Here is a 19,724-nt window from a genome sequence, read left to right as displayed (position 1 = left end):
ACAGTGAGACTCTTATCTCCAATTAACCACTAAAAAACTGGAAGTTGGCCAGGAGTTTGGCCTAGTGGTAGCGTGCTTGCCTAGCATGCACGAAGACCCGGGTTCAATTCCTCGGTACCACATACATAGAAAACGCCGGAAGTGGTGCTGAGCCTCAAGTGGTAGAGCTCTAGCCTTGAGAAAGTCCAAGGACAGTGCTCAGGCCCTGAGCTCAAGCCCAGGACTGGCCAAAAAAAAAAAACCCAAAACTGGAAGTGGTGCAGTGGCTCAAGGGGTAGTGTGGTAGCCTTGAGCTGAAGAGTTTAGAGACAGCACCCAGGCCCTGAGTTCAAGCCCCAGGATCCCCCACACACCTCACCACACGCTAGTTGTAGGCTAGGCCTCCAGCTTGCCCATCTGCTTGCCATTTAAGGCTGTGCGAATAGTTACCAATCAAGTCATCTTGCTTAATTCACCTTCCCCTGAACAGCTGGAGCACCAGAGAGCTCTGGGCTAAGTCAGCCCTTTCTCCTTCCTCTGATAGAACCCATGGCTAGGGTTCTCAGAAGAGGATAAGGCTGGATCCCCGACCACGACCAGGGCCATAGGCTACATGATGAAATGTCCCAGAAGCTAAAGAAAAAAAATATATGGCACAGTGCAAAAATTAGAAACAGTATTTATTGTTTCCTGTTAAATCTGGGTGCTCTCATGAGGAGCGAGTATGCAAAAAAGCCTTCCTACACCCTTGAGCTTTCACACTTACCCTAGCAGCCTGAGAATGTCCTCACTGTGTGGGAGGAAAACAAAAACAGAAACAAATTCGCCCATCTTCTCCTGGGAAATTAGGCTACTCTAATTTTATGTACGATTATTTGCTTGCCATAAACATAATCAAAATCCAATGGTTCAACAGGCGATCTCTTCATAGACATATCTACCCAAACCATTTGGTTGAATGAGATGTGGGCCTCAAGTCCGTAGATGCATATTTTCATGTATAGCCCAGGATTAGGTAATACCTTGTAAATCAATTGAGTTTTCCTGGTTAGGGTTTACACAAGATCTCAGCATCTGAAGAGTTGGTTGAAAATAACACATAAGACGTCTCCAGTGACAGGTTGATAATCACCTCTTTAGGTGAGGAATATTTTGCGTGGAACTGAACCAGCAGTCAACCAGTAGGTTAGCCATCTGACCACCCGTGGTTCTCTGGTCTAGAAGCTACATATTTCATCTTGAGATCCCTTAGACTGACAAGAGTGAATTCAAGTTTCCAAAATGGCATACCAGGTAGAGGATGTCTTTTAAGGCAATGGGTTCACCGTGTCTGTGCATAGAGCTCTGATCCCACCATCCTCCCTCCCCTCACCCCTTCAGAACTGCCAGTCCTGCCCACTGCTTCTCCTCAATGACAGTTTCCAGCATCCAGAAGCTTCGGAGCAGCCTTCATCCTCACAAGTTGGGGGTGATCCAATTAAGGAACTTCATAGCAACCTCAAAGCCCAGGAAACAGGCCTAGGGGTGAGGGGGAAGAGAGAAGCCAACAGAAGTTGGGTACACACCACCACCAAGAAGCAGCCTTGGCTGGCCATATTAGAGCCAGAACCCCCTCCAAGCCCTATTCCACATCCAGGAAGCAAGGGAAGATAGGTGTGGCGGTGCACACCTGAAATCCCAGCACTTCACAGAGGCAAAGTAGGAAGATCTTGAGTTCAAGGCCAATCTAAGCTGAATAGTGATTTTCAGGCTAGCCAGAGACAGCCTTTCTTCATAAAAACAATCAGGAAAAAAAAAGAAAAGAAAAAAGCTATACTCTTTTTATTTACTTATTTATTTTGGTGCTAGTCCTGGGCACTCTCCCTGAGCTGCTTTATGCTCACGGTTAATACTCTACCACTTGGGCCACAGTGACACTTCTGGCTTCCCCCCGCCCCCCAGTAGTTTACTGGAGAGAAGGGTCTCCCAGACTGCCCAGCCTGGGCTGGCTTTGAATTGCAATGTTCGGATGTCAATCTCCTACTGAATGGCTTAGAATTAATTACAGATGTGAGCATCCATACCCACAACTCTCAAGGGAAGAAAATGCATGTCCTGGGCTGGGAATGTGGCTTAGTGGTAGAGTGCTTGCCTAGCATTCATGAAGCCCTGGGTTCAATTCATTAGTACCAAATAAAGAGAAAAGGCCAGAAGTAGCATTGTGATTCAAGTGGCTAGCCTTGAGCAAAAAGAAGCTCAGGGACAGTGCCTAGGCCCTGAGTTCAAGATCCACGACTGGGGAAAAAAAAAAAAAAAAAGAAGAAAGTGCATGTCCTCTTACTGCCCATTTCTGATGACCAGGTCAAGAAGTCAGAGTCCCCGGTGGGAGAGAGGAGAAGAAAAAAACAAAAACAGAAATCATGTCAGACACCAATGGCTCATGCCTGTAATCCTAGCTACTCAGGAAGCTGAGATCTGAGGATCGCCATTGGAAACCAGCCCAGGCACAAAAGTCCATGAGATTCTTATCTCCAATGAACCATCAGAAAACTGGAAGTGGTGCTGTGGCTCAAGTGGTAGAATGCTAGCCTTGAGCTGAAGAGCCAAGGGACAGTGCCCAAGCCCAGAGTTCAACCTCATGACCAACAAGAAAAAAAAGAAAAGAAATAAAAAGTCCAAGTTCCTGATCTCAGAGCCCCACAAAAACAACTGACAACTTCAGGAATGCCATCACATAATCGAGCTCAGGCTGAGCCCTCAGTGCTATGCTGAAAGCAAGCAAAATCCTGCACGTACTCTGAACCCAGAAGGACAAACATGCTGCTTGCCAGATACTTACTGCATTGGCTGGGAAGGCTCGAATCATCACTGCATTGAACCCTTTGTACAAAGATGTGATTCCTTCATCTCGGATCAGTTCTCTGAGCACATCTCGGAAACCATTAGGATATTTTCCAGGAGGTGCTGCAAAGCAGAAGTGAGGTTTTAAGGCTTCCAGAAGCTTCTAATCTGACCGTGGAAACCTACATGGGAACAGCCTAATAATTGTTTTCCTTTAGGGTGTGTTGGAGGAGACATATGAGAGAGAGAGAGTGAGTAGGGGGGGAGAGAGGGAGAGAGAGAGAGTGAGTGGGGGGGGAGAGAGGGAGAGAGAACACCCTAAGGTGATAAACTAGTTCATAGGTGCCAATGGCTTATATCTATAATCGTAGCTACTCAGGAAGCTGAGATCTTTGAACTGAAGTTTGAATCTTTTTTGGGGGGCCAGTCCTGAGGCTTGAACTCAGGGGCTGGGTTCTGTCCCTGAGATTCTTTTTCCTCAAGACTAGCGGATCTATTACTTGAGCTACAGCTCTACTTCTAGCCTTTTTGGGTAGTAGTGGAGATGAAAGTCTCACAGACTTTCCTTCCTGGGGTGGCTTCAAATTGCAATCCTGGGGCTGGGAGTTTGGCCTAGCGGTAGAGTGCTTGCCTAGCATGCCTGAAGACCCAGGTTCAATTCCTTGGAACCACATACATAGCAAAAAGCCGGAAATGGTGCTGTGGCTCAAGCGGTAGAGCTCTAGCCTTGAGAAAGTCCAAGGACAGTGCTCAGGCCCTGAGCTCAAGCCCAGGACTGGCAAAAAAAAAAAAAAAATTTGCAATCCTAAAATCTCAGCTTCCTGAGACAGCATCAGTGCCCAGCCAGATTTGATTTCTTTGATGACTTATTTTGTATTTACAATGATATAAAACAAAACTTAAGGGATTCCTAGAACACAGATTAAACTATGAGGGAGATAGAGGCTGAGGTTTTGCCAAGGGAGAGTATATATTCTTCAGAGTGTTAAGAGCTCTGTTCTAGGAGCTGGGAAGCTGGCTTAGTAGTAGTGTGCTCACCTAGCATGCATGAAACCCTGGGTTCCATTCCTTAGTACCACATAGACAGAAAAAGCCGGAAGTAGTGCTGTGGCTCAAGTGACAGAGTGCTAGCCTTGAGCAAAAGAAGCTCAGGGACAATGCTCATCCAGGACCCGAGTTCAAGCCCCAGGACTGGCAAAAGAAAGGAGCTCTACTCCATTCCTGCTCTGTCCTACTCACCCGTCTGGAAGCGAGACTTGAGCACGTCTGGAGGAATTGCCACAACCCAGTTGAAGATTCCTGCAGCACCTCCAGCCACCAGGATACGAGGTACACTGAGGTCACTGACACTGCAGAACAGCAACCACAGCCCCAGTAAGACAAAGGCTGTATAAGTGGCCTTCAGATCATCCCTTTCCGTAGCAGATGGGAAGGTCACTTAGAGAGAGGAATTGGCTGGAAGGAGAAGTTCCAAGGGCAAGGCTCCATTGACATGGTAGCTGCTGCTCTTTGGAGGAGGTGGTGGCATTGCACCTAATTCAAATACTCGCTCTGCTGGGTGAGGCACAGAGTAAGGTGTTAGCTGGACCTCAGCAACTGCAAGAGGAAAGTGTGACATGGAGCAAGAAATAAGATCTACCCCCCACCCCCAAAAGAAAGAACCACCCTCCCATGAGTGGGAAAATCAGCTTTGAAAATTCTACTGATAGTCTCACCTCTTTCCTTCTGGGGTAAAGATATTTTTCAACCACTCATAGGTCATGAAGTACATCCCGCTGGCTGGAACATCTGTGGTAGCGAGAAAGAGGGGAATTATAAAATCTATAAAAGCCATACAGATTTTTTTCTCATTCATTCATTCATTCATTCATTCTTTTTTTTTTTGGCCGCTCCCAGGGCTTGAGCTCAGGGCCGGGGCACAAACCCTGAGCTTTTTTTTTTTGCTTAAAGCTAGCATTCTAACATTTGAGATACAGCACCACTTCTGGCTTTTTCTGTGTATACAATACTGAGGAATTGAACCCAGGACTTCACACATGCTAGACTGGCCCTATACCACTACCACTAAGCCACATTCCCATCCCTTATTCATTAATTGTTGGGCATGAACTCAGGGCCTCATTGCAGTCTCTGATATTTTTTTTTTTTTTTGCTAGTCCTGGGCTTGAGCTCAGGGCCTGAGCACTGTCCTTGGATTTTCTCAAGGCTAGAGCTCTACCACTTGAGCCTCAGCACCACTTCCGACTTTTTTCTATGTATGTGGTACCGAGGAATTGAACCCGGGTCTTCATGCATGCTAGGCAAGCACTTTAACCACTAGGCCAAACTCCCAGCCCCAGTCTCTGATATTTTTGTGCTCAAGGCTACCACTCTACCACTTGAGCCATAGCCCTACTATCTGTTTATTTCTTTGTGCTAGTAGTAGGGGGTTATACTCAGGGCCTGGGCACTATCCCTTAGCTTATTTGCTCAAAGCTGGTGTTCTACCACTTGAGCCAAAGCTCTACTTCTAGTTTGTTTTTTTTCTTTTTTCCATAACTAGTTTTTTGGTGGTTAAATGGAGATAAAGAATCTCAGAGGGCTGAGTGCATAGCCTAGTGGTAGAGTGTTCACCTAGCATGCATGAAGCCCTGGGTTCAATTTCTCAATACCACATACTCAGAAAACGCCGGATGTGGTGCTGTGGTTCAAGTGGCAGAGCGCTAGCCTTGAGCAAAAATTGTCCAAGGAGAGTGCCCAGGCCCTGAGGTCAAGCCCCAAGAATGGTAAAAGAAAGCATCTCAGAGAGCCAGGTGTCTGTGGTTCAGCCTATAATCCTAGCTACCTCAGGAGGCTGAGATTTGAGGATCATGGTTCAAAGTCAGCCTGGGTGCAAAAATTGTGAGACTCTAATCTCCAATAAACTACTTGGAAAAAGCTGGAAGTTGCTCTAAGTGGTAGAGCACTAGCCTTGAGCAGAAGAGCTCAGGAACAGCACCTAGGCCTTGCGTTCAAGCACCATGACAAAAACACACAAAAAAATGGCATGACCATGACATGTCTCTTCAAGGAACCCACGGACACACTCCAAGTACCCGGATATACATTGCTGATATTGTCAGAGCTTTGCTGTGTGGCAACACTAATTGAGCAATCCAGGAAAAGACCTTTTGTGGCAGATTCTCCTCAAGTGACAACCAGTGGAAGGCCTCAAAGATTACCTCGCATTAGAGTGAGCACTGTTCCTTTGTAAAAGCCTCGGATCCCAAACTCCTGATACAATTTCTTTGCACAGTCCATAGTGCCAGTATATTTGTTTTCCCCTGAAGATGCCTGAATCTGGAATGGATGGAAGAACATGAAGTCAGAAACAACATTGCAATTTAAGATTAAAAAGCACAGGTGCTTAGTAAACTAAGGAAAGCTTATTGTGTGAATGGCAGAGTTTGTCTGCTGATCCAATCAGATTTCAATCTGACAGACAGCCAATGGCTGAAATAGATACACACTTGCATAATTAGAACTGGAGAAGGAAGATACTGTATCCTGGCAGCACACAATGGGTGTCTGGAAAAAAAAAAAACAACTTGCTACTTTCTTTTAGAACTGTTTCTTTTTCGGGTGTTTTCTTTTATTTGTTTTGTGAATGTATTTTTTTTTTTTTTTGCCAGTCCTGGGATTGAGCTCAGGGCCTGAGCACTGTCCTTGGACTTTCTCAAGGCTAGAGCTCTACCACTTGAGCTTCAGCACCATGTCTGGCTTTTTTCTATGTATGTGGTACCGAGGAATCGAACCCGGGTCTTCGTGCATACTAGGCAAGCACTCTACCACTAGGCCAAACTCCCGACCGCGTTTTGTGAATGTATTGAGGCTTGTGCTCAGATCTAAGGCTAGCTTTTTCCCTAGCTTTTTCCCTCAAGGATACCATTCTACCACTTGAACCACTCTCTCCTTGCCAGCTTTTGGCTGGTTAAGCAGAGTTAAGAATCTCACAAAGGGCCGGGAGTTTGGCCTAGTGGTTAAAGTGCTTGCCTAGCATGCGCGAAGACCCGGGTTCGATTCCTTGGTACCACATACATACAAAAAAGCTGGAAGTGGTGCTGAGGCTCAAGTGGTAGAGCTCTAGCCTTGAGAAAGTCCAAGGACAGTGCTCAGGCCCTGAGCTCAAGCCCAGGACTGGCAAACAAACAAACAAAAAAAAAGAATCTCACAAAATCTTTCCCACCCAAGCTGTATTGGAATTGCAATGCTCAGATCTTAGCCTCCTGAGGAGCTCACATCACAGGCGTGAGCCACCAGCACCCAGCAAGGAAAAGACAACTTTTTTTTCTCCTAATATTGATCCTTAGGCTAGAACTCATGCTCTGGGTACTGTTCCCGAGCTTTTTTGCTCTACCACTTTGACCCACTGTGCCATTTTAGGCTTTTTGGTAGTTAATTGGAGGCAAGACAGACTTTCCTGCCCAGGATGGCTTCAATCCAGGGTCTGATCTGAGCCTCCTAAGTAGCTAGGATTACAGTGTGAGCCACCAGCCTCTAGTACAAGAGGCTTTTAAGACACAACTCTGAGCCATAGTGCCACTTCCTGCCTTTTCTGTGTATGTGGTACTGAGGAATCAAACCTAGGGCTTCATGTATGCTAGGCAAGCACTCTACCACTAAGCCACATTCCCAGCCGAAGACCTGCACTCTTATCAGGCTCTAATGCTACACACAACTTGCAACTTGCTATAGAAGTTGACTTGGTTTAGGCCTAGCAGAACTTTTTTTTTTTTTATCCCTGAGAGTCAGAAGCCAGCATTTTCCTATCCTGTGATATCAGTTGAGACACCTGCACTGACCCAGCAGAGAAAGTGCTCCACCCATACATGTCAACATGGAGAACCAAATTCTGTTCTCCACCTAACAGTAAAGAGGTCACATTCTTTTTTTTTTTTTCCTGCTTTCCTACTGTCAGAGAAAGTGAACTGAAGCAGGAAGTTGAAATACGGTACAGAGGTCAACATAATATGCAAATATTCAGGCTTCAATGGAAATATTATGGAAACTCAAGATTGAGGAGATATCAAACAACCACCACAACAAAGACAAGCAGTGGAACCAGGAGCGTAGCCCAGTGGTAGAGTGCTTACTTAGCAATCCATGAAGCCCTGGGTTCAATTCCTCAATACCACAAACACAGAAAAAGCCAGAAGTGGTACTGTAGCTCAAATGGTAGAACACTAGCCTTGAGAAAGTCCAGGTGTTGGTTCCTCACTCCTGTAATGCTAGTTTATTCAGAAGGCAGAGACTTGAGGATCAGGGTTCAAAGCCAGCTCAGGCAAGAAAGTCCATGAGATTTTTATTACCGATAAACTACTCAGAAAAAGCCAGAAATAGTGCTGTAGTTCAAGTGGTAAAGTGCTAGCACCCAGACCTCAAGTTCAAGCCCCACAACTGGCAAAAACAAAACTCAAACAGAAAGCAACTCTAAGAATGCAATTTCTGTTCTTCCCAGAAACCATCTTATTACGCATTTACTTCCGAAAAAATAACATTCTGGACATAAATCTGATTTTTTTTTCCAGTTCTGGGGCTTGAACTCAGGACTTAGGCACTGTCCTTGGGCTTTCTCAAGGTTAGGCCTCTACCACTTGAGCCACAGCATGATTTCCAGATTTTTTTTTTCTTCTGTGTATATGTGATACTGAGAAATTGTACCCAGGGATTCATGCATGCTAGGCAAGCACTCTACCACTAAGCCATGCTCTCAGCTCCAAATCTCTCAATATTTACAACATCTTTATTCTTAATAGCTCCAAACTGAAAAGAACACAGATGTCCTTCAAGAAATAAACAGTTAAAAACTGTAGTACATCCAAACTACAAGTACAACTCAGCAGTGAAAAAAAATATGAATGAACTATTCATACATCCACCAACCAGAATGAAATTAGGCTGTGTTAAAAAAAAAAAAAGGTGGATTTGAAAGTTTCCACACTGCAGCCTGGGCACTGTCCCTAATGGTTTTTGCTCAAGGTTAGCACTTTACCACTTTGAGCTACAGCTCCACTTTTGGTTTTCTGGTGGTTAACTGGAGAGAAAAGTCTTAGGTACTTTCTTGCCCTGGCTGTCTCTGAACCATGATCTTCATATCTTAGCTTCCTGAGTAGCCAGGAGGATGGGCTTGAGCTATCAGTGCCAGACATTTAAGTATTCCCTTCCATACCTCTGATGAAACATGAGTCATCTTTTAGTTTCCAAAGTGATTGGACACATCTGGGTTGATGTGCCTCATGTGATAGTTAATTTGTTACAATATTCTATTTCATGATTCTACTGCTATTGTTCCCGTGTTCCTAACATTCTTGTTTTGTACACTAACTAACCTAAAGCCAGTATGAAGGGTGAAAAGGCTGTTAAAATACACACAAGATTGTATACTGAATAGAAAAAGTGTGTTTCCTCTTCCCAGTCCCTTACCTGTAATAAGCACTTGATTCTTTCTCCAGGGGTCATGATTCCTGTGGTAAATACACCAGATAACATTCCAGCTGCAAACAGCTGGGGATAGCTGCATGAAAAACAAACACACAAAACCAAATACTTGTGATGATCTACCAATGACAGATAATTCCCAGACATGATTTTGGATTTGGGTTGAAAAGAAACACTGGGGGGCTGGGAACTTGGCTTAGTGGTAGAGTGCTTGCCTAGCATGCATGAAGCCCTGGGTTCGATTCTTCAGTACCACATATACAGAAAATGGCTAGAAGTGGCACTGTTGCTCAAGGGGTAGAGTACTAGCCTCAGCACAGAGATGTTCAGGGACAGCATCCAGGCCCTGTGTTCAAGCCCTAAGACTGGCACAAAAAGAAAGGAAGAAAAAGAAAGAAAGAAAAAAAGAAAGAAAGGAAAAAGAAAGAAAAGAAGCCAAGCTCAGTGGCTCTCACCTATAATTCTAGCTACTCAGGAGACAGATCTGAGGATTATGGTTCAAAGCCAGCCCAGGTGCTAAAGTCTGTGAGACTCTTAGCTCTAATTAACTACTAGAAAACCAGAAGTGGCACTGTGACTCAATGGATAGGGTGGTAGTTTTGAGCTGAAGAGCTCAGGGACAGCGTCCAGGCCTAGAGTTCAAGACTGATGACTGGAAAAAAAAGAAAGAAAGAAAGAAAAGAAAAGAAACACTGCCACAAACAAATCAGATTTCACACAAAAGCCAAGTTCTGGGTTTAGAGTAGTATTAAATTTCCTACAGCAATCGTCTCAGTGTCAAGAACAATGGGAGCATAGCTATGAGGCCTGGTCACATTAGGTATATACACAGAATCCTTTCTCCAAAGGAGAAGCATTAGAGACATGGTTTCTTACCCTGAGCCTGCTATAGTCTGACACTACAAACAAGTTACCAGGCCTCAAAGAGCCTTGTTTATCTGCAGAATGCTAGGTTACTGGGGGAAAGCCTGTAACCTAAGATCTCAAATGAGTTCCCTTCCAATCTAACTTCTCTTATGCTACCACAGGCCTGTGAGTATTCTCAGCCAAGACTCATGCAGGACAGCTTCAAGGTCAGCCATCTATGGTCAAAGGCTAGTTGCCAGTTGCCAGGACTATGCCTTAATAATGCCGAGAAAAAGCCAGGCACCCGTGGCTCATACCTGTAAATCCTAACTACTCAGGAGGCTGAGATCTGAGGAGCATGATTCAAAGCTAGTCCAGGCAGGAAAATCTTGTAAGACTCCAGTGAACCACCAAAAAAAGTTAGAAGTAGAGCTATGGATCAAGAGATGGAACTTGGAAGGGCCAGGAGTTCAAGCCCTAGTGCTAGCAAAAACAAAACAAAACAACATAAAGAGAGAGAGAGAGAAATAGAACTTAGGGATAGGACCCAGATGCTGAATTCAAGCTCCATGGATCCTATGGCCACAGTGTAAAGAATGGTGCTCCACTAGCCAGACTGATGGATTCTCACTCAGTAGAGTACTTGCCTAGCATACACAATGTTCTGGGTTCAATTCCTCAGTGCCACATACACAGAAAAAGCCAAAAGTGGTCATTCTGCTCAAGTGGTAGAGAATTGCTCAAGGACAGTGCTCAGGCCCTGAGTTCAAGCCCTAGGACTGGCCAAAAAAAAAAAAGTGTCAAATGGAAGTAGGGCTGTAACTGTTGATTCTTTGCTCTGGACAGAAGACCAAGATTTTTGTTTTGTTTTGGTTGCCAGTCCTGGGGCTTAAATTCAGGGCCTAGTGGGCAATCTATGAGCTTATCTTGCCCAAGGCCTAGACCTCTACTACCTGAACCATAGTACTAATTCTGGCTTTTTTTTTTTGTCAGTCATAGAATCTGAACTCAGGACCTGGGCACTATCTCACTTGAGCCACAACACCACTTCCAGCTTTTTCTGTGTATGTGGCATTGAGGAATTGAATCCTGGGCTTCACGCATGCTAGGTAAACACTCTACCCTTGAGCCATCTTCCCAGCCCAAACTAAGATATTTCTTCCAGGTGAAAGTCAGCTCTGGGGGCTAATGGCACTGCTATTGCCACTCTGTCAATGTTATTTCCCTTAAACCATGGCAGCCCTGGGTGCTCCGGGCTGATAGATACTCACTTGAGCACATCTTCTGGGGATTTTTGCTGTAGTCTCTTCCCCAAACCAAACCCAAAGAAGCACACAGCAAACATAGGAGTAACACCAATTATGGGTGCAGCCATTCCTCGGTAGAGTCCTGTGATGCCCTGTAAGGAACCACAAAAGTAGAATCTGTATAAAACAGCATCATCCTTAATGGTATGTGTGTGTATTGATGTGTGTACAGGGCTTGAACTCTGGGCCTGGGTGCTGTCCCTTAGTTTCTTTTGCTCAAAGCTAGCATCTCTGCCACTTGAGCCACTGTGTCCCTTCTTCCTGTGTATGTGTGTGTGTGTGTATGGTACCGAGGAATCAAACCCAGGGCTTCATGCATTCTAGGCAAGCACTCTACCACTGAGTCATATTTTCAGCCCCTAAATACCATACCTCTTTAATAAGAGTCTTTCGGAAACAGTCAAAGGTGCCAGAGTACAAAGGGGCCTGTCCAGGCAAATTTGGTGGTTGTGTCTGCAGTCGGACCTGAAATCAGAAGTTAAAATCAATCAGCTTGTAGAATCAGAATTGACCATCAATAACAACAGCCCATCTGTCTATCAAATTAAACAGGAAAATTTATACCTATGTAAATGTCACCAACAATTATTTTTTTAATTAATTTTAATTTTTTTTTTTGTCAGTTGTGCAACTTGAACTCTGGCCTGGGCACTGTCTCTGAATTCTTCAACTCAAGGCTAGTGCTCTACCACTTGAGCCACAGCACCACTTCCAGTTTTCTGGTGGTTAATTGGAAATAAGAATTTCACGGCCTGTAGTGCCCTGGATGGTTTTGAACCGCAATCTTCAGATCAGTCTCCTAAGTAGCTAGGATTACAGGCGTAAACCACCACGCCTGGCTTACTTTTGGATTTTGACTGGTTAGTTGAAAAGATCTGAGCAAAAAAGTTCAGGGGATTACACTCAGGCCCTGAGTTCAAATCCCAGGACCAGCATATACACACACCCACACAGCCATTTCATGGTGATTTTGATTTGCGTTTCCATGATGGATAAATTATGTTGAACATCTTTTTATGTGCTCCTTTGTATATCTTCTTTTTTTGCCAGTCCTGGGCTTGGGCTCAGGGCCTGAGCACTGTCCTTGGACTTTCTCAAGGCTTAGCACTCTACCACTTGAGCCTCAACTCCACTTCCAGCTTTTTTCAATGTATGTGGTATCGAGGAATCGAACCAGGGTCTTTGTGCATGTTAGGCAAGCACTCTACCACTAGGCCAAACTCCCGGCCCTCATTTGTATATCTTCTTTAGAGAAAGGTCTAATTAGATCCTTTATTACTGAGTCCCTCCCCCAAGTCCTGGGACTTGAACTCCGGGCCTGAGCACTGTCCCTAAATTTCTTTAGATCAAAGCTAGCATTCTACCATTTGAGCTACAGCGCCACCTCCAGCTTTTTCTATGTATGTGGTCCTGACAAATCGAACCCAGGGCTTCATGCATGTTAAGCAAGCACTCTACCATTAATCCAACATATTCCCAGCCCAAGTTTTTTTGTTTTGTTTTGTTTTTGTTTTTTGCCAATCCTGGGCTTGAGCTCAGGGCCTGAGCACTGTCCTTGGACTTTCTCAAGGCTAGAGCTCTACCACTTGAGCCTCAGTACCACTTCTGGCTTTTTTCTATGTATGTGGTACCGAGGAATCAAATCCCGGTCTTTGTGCATGCCAGGCAAGCACTTTACCACTAGGCCAAACTTCCGGCCCCCCAAGTTGTATTTTTTTTACATATATCTTTTTTTTTTTTTTCAGTCGATTGTGGGGCTTGAACTCTGGGCCTGGACACTGTTCTGAGCAATTCAACTCAAGGCTAGGAGGGCTTTACCACTGGAGCCACCGCACCACTTTCTGGTTTTCTGGTGGTTAACTGAAGATAAGAGTCTCAAGGACTTTAGTATCTGGGCTGCTTTGAACCTTGATCTCAGATCTCATTCTCCTGAGTAACGTGAGCCAACAGCGCCTGACTATATATCTAATCTATCTATCTATCTATCTATCTATCTATCCATCTATCTATCTATCTATCTATCTTTCTAGGTACCAATTTATTAAATATTTCATGTAAAAGTCTGAACCAGACAAAACATTCAAGGTGCTTCCTAAAACTTGGCTCAGAAAGGGTGTGAAAGTTAATGAATGATTCTTCTTTCAACCAACCAAGTCTTAGGGCAAGTTGTTATATTGTAATTGATAACTGATACAAAGTTGTTATTTTTTCTTGGATGTAGTTCCTGCATTTTGTTCTTCAGCTTCAAAGCTTTCTGAAGATTGCTACTTACTAACTTTTCCAAAACACATTTTCAGTGCATTGTTCCTTTATTTATTTATTTATTTTTGGTCCTGGGGCTTGAACTCAGCGCCTGGGTATTGTACCTTAGCTTTCCCCCCACCCCCAGTCCTGGGGCTTGAACTCCTGGCCTGAGCACTGTCCTTGGGCTTTCTCAAGGTTAAAGCTCTACCACTTGAGCCACAGCACCACTTCCAGCCTTTTCTATATATGTGATAGTAAGGAATTGAACCTGGGTCTTGGTGCATGCTAGGCAAGCATTCTACTACTAGGCCAAACTCCCAGCCCTTCTCTTAGCTCTTTTACTCAAGACTAGGGCTCTACATTAGAGCATAGCTATACTTCCAGCTTTTTAGTGATAAATTAGAAATAAAGACTTTTATGTAGTTTTAAGCCCAGGCTAGCTTTGAACCTTGAACCTCACATCTCAGTCTCTTGAGTAGCTAGCTAGGATTACAGGTGTCAGTCACTAGTACCTGGCTTTGTCTGAGACTTCAAAAAATGATATGTTTTGAGTTTTGTTTTGCCAGACCTGGAGACTGAACTCAGGGCCTGAGCACTGTCCCTGGGCTTTTTTCAAGGCTAGTCCTCTACCACTTGAGCCACAGTACCACTTCCAGCTATTCTATGTATGTGGTATCGAGGAATCAAACCCTGGTCTTCAGGCACACTAGGCAAGCACTCTACCAGCAGGCCACAAAAAATGATTTGTGAGGCAGGATCTCATTATATAGCTCAGGCTGGTCTCAAAGTCATGACCCTCCTGGCTAATCTGCTCAAGTGTGGGGACAAGAGTCATGCCCTACCATCCTGGCTCCTTCTTTGGGATTTGTGAAATGCTACCTGTCTCATCATGACATCCATCAACTCAGTTCCTCAGCTGGTCTAATTTTATATTCTGATTCCTTCCTTGCCAGCCCATTCTTGTTCTTTTTTTTTTTTTTTTTTTTTTTTTTTTGCCAGTCCTGGGCTTGAGCTCAGGGCCTGAGCACTGTCCTTGGACTTTCTCAAGGCTAGAGCTCTACCACTTGAGCCTCAGCACCATTTCTGGCTTTTTTCTATGTATGTGGTGCCGAGGAATCGAACCCGGGTCTTCATGCATGCTAGGCAAGCACTTTAACCACTAGGCCAAACTCCTGGCCCCCCATTCTTGTTCTGACTCATATTAATCATCTTAAGTATAATGTTGGGAGGTGAATTTTATTGGAGCTGTTTCGTTCACAAGGATTCTGCTTTCATAAATGAATTCACACCAACTATAAAAAGGCTTAAAATTTGAGTTTGAGCTGGGTATGGTGGCACCAGCCTGTAATCCTAGCTACATAGGAGGCTGAGATCTGTGGATCAAGGTTCAAAGCCAGCCCGGGCACTAAAGAAGGGGCACTAAAGAATGGGAGATTTTTTTTTTTGCCAGTCCTGGGCTTGATCTCAGGGCCTGAGCACTGTCCTTGGACTTTCTCAAGGCTAGAGCTCTACCACATGAGCTTCAGCACCACTTCCAGCTTTTTTCTATGTATGTGGTACTGAGGAATTGAACCCAGGTCTTCGTGCATGCTAGGCAAGCACCTTAACCACTAGGCCAAACTCCTGGCCCCATGAAGAATGGGAGATTCTTATCTCTAATTAATCACTAGAAAACCAGAAGTGGTGCCGTGCCTCAGAGGTAGGGTGGTAGTTTTGAGCTGAAGAGCTCAGGGACAACGCCCAGGCCAGGAGTTCAAGCTCCATGACCCACAAAAAAAAAAAAAAAAAAAAAAAAAAAGGATTTGAGTTTGATATCTTGTTCTTCCCTCTTTCACCATAGGTTGACACAGCATGATGACACTGGCCAGATATAAGCCTATGGACTTTGGACTTTCAAAACTCATAGAACTATGAAAAGTAAATCTCTATTCTTCATTAGCTACCAGTCCCAGGCATTCTGTAATAGCATATAGACTAGACATTTCTTTAGGTCAGAGAGAGTCTTCTATTCACAACTCAACCACCCCTTCAATTCCTACCTAATGTCATCATCCATAAGCTTTTTTTTTTTAATTCCATGTTCCAATTCTGCAGTTTTTCAGTTCTTGGATTATCAGGATATGAGAGCCATAGCTCATTTGGCCTTGAACTTTTGAAAAGTACCTTCAAGGTCATACTTTACTTGGGAGTCAAAAGGGCTGCAGGCAGGAATCTGAAGTTTGGGTGTATATTACAAAGTATCAATGAGTTGTCATAATGCCACAGGATATTTTTAGTCATTTATAATTTGGTACAGAGGTTATTGGGTCTTTCCTGAAAATAATATCAAGGAGTAGAGGATATAAAAGTAGGAGCAGGCTTAAACAGGGGCTGGGAAGTGGCTTAGTGGTAGAATGCTTGCCTAGCATGCATGAAGCCCTGGGTTCAATTCCTTAGTTCCACATACACAGAAAAAGCTGGAGGTGGCTCTGTGCCTCAAGTGGCAGAGAGTGCTAGCCTAGAGCAAAAGAAGCTAAAGGACAGGGTGCAGGCACTGATGTTCAAGCTCCAGGACTAGTCAAACACACACACACACACACACACACACACACACACACACACACACACACACACACACACACAGCTCAAATAAGGGGCTTTGGTTTTATTTTCTTTTTTCATTTTGTTAAAGCCCCAGATGATCTCTACCTCTATGGACTGGGGAGAGAGAGAGGTTAATTGCTCTTTACTAGATGCACTAATACACATAGCATTTACTATCTGCTTAAACACTGATTTCATGTTACACAATGTCCTAACTGATCCAAGTGCTTTAATCTTGCTCTTGCTATAGAAGGAACTCTGTATGAGTTGTACCTCAAGGCAGTTTCTCCCTTGAAGAAAAGGCATCAAAGGAGCATGTTACCCAAGCCTGCCAAGAGGAAGAACCCAGGAAACTATTTTTCTGCAGAGCTATTTTTCTGGATCTAGTATCTTATATATTTTTTTCAAGTCTGCATCCAGAGAAAGGCTAAATCTATAATGAGGCTTCCTATGCAAAGTAAGAGAAAATAGACTTTGGTCTCTAGCAAGCTGTTTGCTGAAAATCTTTTGAAGGGAAGAGTTGAGGATATAAAAAAAAAAATCAAAGAGCCCTGCTGAATTTCCTCCCTCCCACAGAGAGGTGTGTAACCCTGGGCTAGTTTATCTGGGAGCTGTGAAGATGAGGCTGGCCCCAGGTAAAGCTAGGCATCTGCCTTTCTTGGAAAGAACTCAGTCCCTGAAGATATTGCTTCTCAGAGGGATCCTCTTTGCAATAGAGTTTGCAGGCTATTGTGGGGTGATAGGTTAAAAATGGCCAAGTGCCTTGGGCAGGGAAAGGAAAGTTGGCAATAAGGGCTGGGAATATGGCTTAGTGATAAAAGTGCTTATCTAGCATGTATGAAGCCCTGTCCTGGGTTCGATTCCTCAGTACCACATACACAGAAAACGCCAGAAGTGGTGCTGTGGCTCAAGTGGTAGAGTGCTAGCCTTGAGCAAAAGAAGTTCATGGGACAATTCCCTGGCCCTGAGTTCAATCCTCAGGACTACTGGCAAAAAAGAAAAAAGTTGGAATGAGATACTGGTCCCAGGCAAATGTCACTTCTGTGTTCCTGGGGACAGGTTTTCATTGGGGGTGGCGGGGGAGGAGCCGGTTTCAACCTTTATGATAAAATGTTAGGACTGGCTGGAATCAGAGGATTTTTTTTGGGGGGGAGGGGGAGACACATTTCCTTTCCCATCCCCACATGAAGACAACCAGCAAAAGACGACCATGGGCCACAGAAATAGCACTGATGAGGTGGATTAAGGATTCCCCCACTTTGCTTTGAGGCACCAGCTACCCAATTCCTTGACTGCCTAGATTCCCCCCCCCCCTCTTTTGTGATCCAGGGGTAAATCGCTCCAGTTGGGTAAACATTTTACCAACTATAAGCTACATTCCCCTTAGGTTTCTGATCTTCTACGACCCCACCCCACTTTCCACACACACGCTGCTGTCTAGGAAGCCATGTCTCGCAGGACGGGGGGGGGGGGGAACCCCCGATTTCCGGGCCTCCTCCGCCTGCCCGCATCCCCAACCCTAGCGCACCTTGACCGTGTCCAGAGGGTGCCCCACAAACACCAGGCACACGCCGCCAAAGCCGCCGGCCACCAGGTTCTTGAGCGGGCTGATGGGTTTCGGCTCCTTTGCCATGGTCGGTCGTTTTGACAGTCGGCCTGTCAAGTTCCCGGGCCGGTCTTGCTCCGGTGCCCAGCAGCACCTCTGGCGCCGCCGACCTTTCGCCTACTTTAGGGTAGGCGGAGCCCATGAGCCCGGGGCAGGCCGGGAGGAGGGACTTAGTGCACCCAGCCGGGCTTCCGCCCCCGGGAGCCGCTTCCGGCCTCGGCCCCGCCCCCCCAGTGGGCGTGGCCATGCGTCCCCGCCCTCTGAGGGCGGGGCCGGTCCTGAGGAGCGGAGTCCTGGGAGGAGATCACCTTGGATTGCGACGTTACTCTTTGGGGGTTGGTATGCTCCCCGTTCACTTCGCAGAGATCCGCGGCACCCTGAGATCTCCCAGGCGACTTTCTAGGCCCAGTTTGGGAGTATAGATCATAGACGATAATTATGATACATGAAAAAAAATACTATGTATGAAATGGTGATAACTGCTCTGAAGGGGAAAAAAGTAAATAAATCCGAGAGGGTATGTGCCGCAAATGATTTGCAATTTTAGTTTAGTGGACGGGAGAATCTATTGACAAGATGTACTGTATTGGAGATCTGAGGTGAGAAAGTGAGTCTGGGCCATAGCTGGGAAAGAGGGTGAGCAATCTTTCAGATCGAGGAAATAATGGTCTCTGTATATTTTATTAGAGCCCCCTTATTTTTGCTTATTAGTACCATTGTTCCAAAGTACACATATATTTTTTTCCTGTACTTGCACTTGCTCAGATTCCTTGGCTTGCATTCTACCTCTTTTTTTTTTTTGCCAGTCCTGGGCCATGAACTCAGGGTCTGGGAACTGTCCTTGGACTTTCTCAAGGCTAGAGCTCTACCACTTGAGCCTCAGCACCACTTCTGGCTTTTTTCTATGTATGTGGTACCAAGGAATTGAACTCGGGTCCTCGTGCATGCTAGACAAGCACTCTACCACTAGGCCAAACTCCAGGCCTGCATTCTACCTCTTGAGCTATGCCTTCAGCCCAGTTTTTTTGTTTTTTGTTTTTTGGGTTTTTTTTGTTATTTTTTTTTTTTTTGGAGAGCTCGTGAGGAATGGCCCAGACCTGTCCCTGAGCTCTTTTTTTTTTTTTTTTTTTGCCAGTCCTGGGCTTGAGCTCAGGGTCTGAGCACTGTCCTTGGACTTTCTCAAGGCTAGAGCTCTACCACTTGAGCCTCAGCACCACTTCCTGCTTTTTTCTATGTATGTGGTACCGAGGAATCGAACCCGGGTCTTCGTGCATGCGAGGCAAGCACTTTAACCACTAGGCCAAACTCCCGGCCCTCCCTGAGCTCTTTTGCTCAAGATGAACCACAGTGCCACTTGTGCTTTCCTGGTGGTTAATTGGAGATGAGTCTCAAGACTTACTAGCCTGGTCTGGCTTTGAATAGTGATTCTTAAGACTTTGGCTCCTGGGTAGCTAGGATTACAGCTGTAAGCCACCAACATCCAGCTCTTCAGCCCATTTTACTGCTAGTTATTTTGAAGATGGAATTGCACAGGCCTGGGCAGAAAATGCCCAGGCTGGCTTTGAACTGTGATCTCAGCTTCTGGAGTAGCTAGGCATGAACCACAGACACTCAGCCTCATCTTATATTCTGCAAGTGCAAGATTATCCTTTAGACTTATTTCTCTTGTCCCTGGAATAGACTTAGTACCAGTGACCTAAAGAGATGAAATTTTATTTGCAGAAATTATATCACAGGTCCTTTCCTTGCATCATTGTAATTTTGTTAAGGCAAACCAAAGACATTGGATTATAGGAGTATTTTGTGCTAACAAAACTCATAGCCATGCCATAGATTACTCATTACTATTACTTTTCACTGCAAGTTAATTTGGGGGAGTTTTC

General features: G+C 45.0%; 1 protein-coding gene across 1 annotated transcript; it reads right to left on the bottom strand.

Moving 5' to 3' along the window:
• Positions 1-641: 641 nt before the first annotated feature.
• Slc25a20 (solute carrier family 25 member 20) lies at positions 642-18,000 on the bottom strand. Its single transcript, XM_090323688.1, has 9 exons — positions 17,764-18,000; positions 11,781-11,873; positions 11,373-11,500; positions 9,241-9,331; positions 6,000-6,117; positions 4,515-4,587; positions 4,039-4,148; positions 2,798-2,922; positions 642-1,497 (listed from the first exon to the last, which is right to left on the bottom strand). The coding sequence occupies exons 1-9, from the start codon at positions 17,866-17,868 to the stop codon at positions 1,435-1,437; spliced, it is 906 nt and encodes a 301-aa protein (XP_090179814.1). The 5' UTR covers positions 17,869-18,000; the 3' UTR covers positions 642-1,434.
• Positions 18,001-19,724: the final 1,724 nt, after the last annotated feature.

This window comes from Megascapheus bottae, chromosome 32 (genome assembly GCF_031878675.1).
Source record: "Megascapheus bottae isolate mThoBot1 chromosome 32, mThoBot2.hap1, whole genome shotgun sequence".
Classification (NCBI taxonomy): domain Eukaryota; kingdom Metazoa; phylum Chordata; class Mammalia; order Rodentia; family Geomyidae; genus Megascapheus; species Megascapheus bottae.
Note: the sequence above shows the minus strand (reverse complement) of the source record. Positions and strands in the feature narration are given on the sequence as shown.

Excerpts from the sequence above, each read along its gene's own strand:
- Slc25a20 (XM_090323688.1), bottom strand. The coding sequence starts at position 17,868 with ATGGCAAAGGAGCCGAAACCCATCAGCCCGCTCAAGAACCTGGTGGCC. Across the intron at positions 4,588-5,999 it reads AGTGCTCACTCTAATGCGAG|ATGTTCCAGCCAGCGGGATG; the intron begins GTAATCTTTGAG and ends TCGCTACCACAG. Across the intron at positions 1,498-2,797 it reads GAGCCTTCCCAGCCAATGCA|GCCTGTTTCCTGGGCTTTGA; the intron begins GTAAGTATCTGG and ends CCTCACCCCTAG.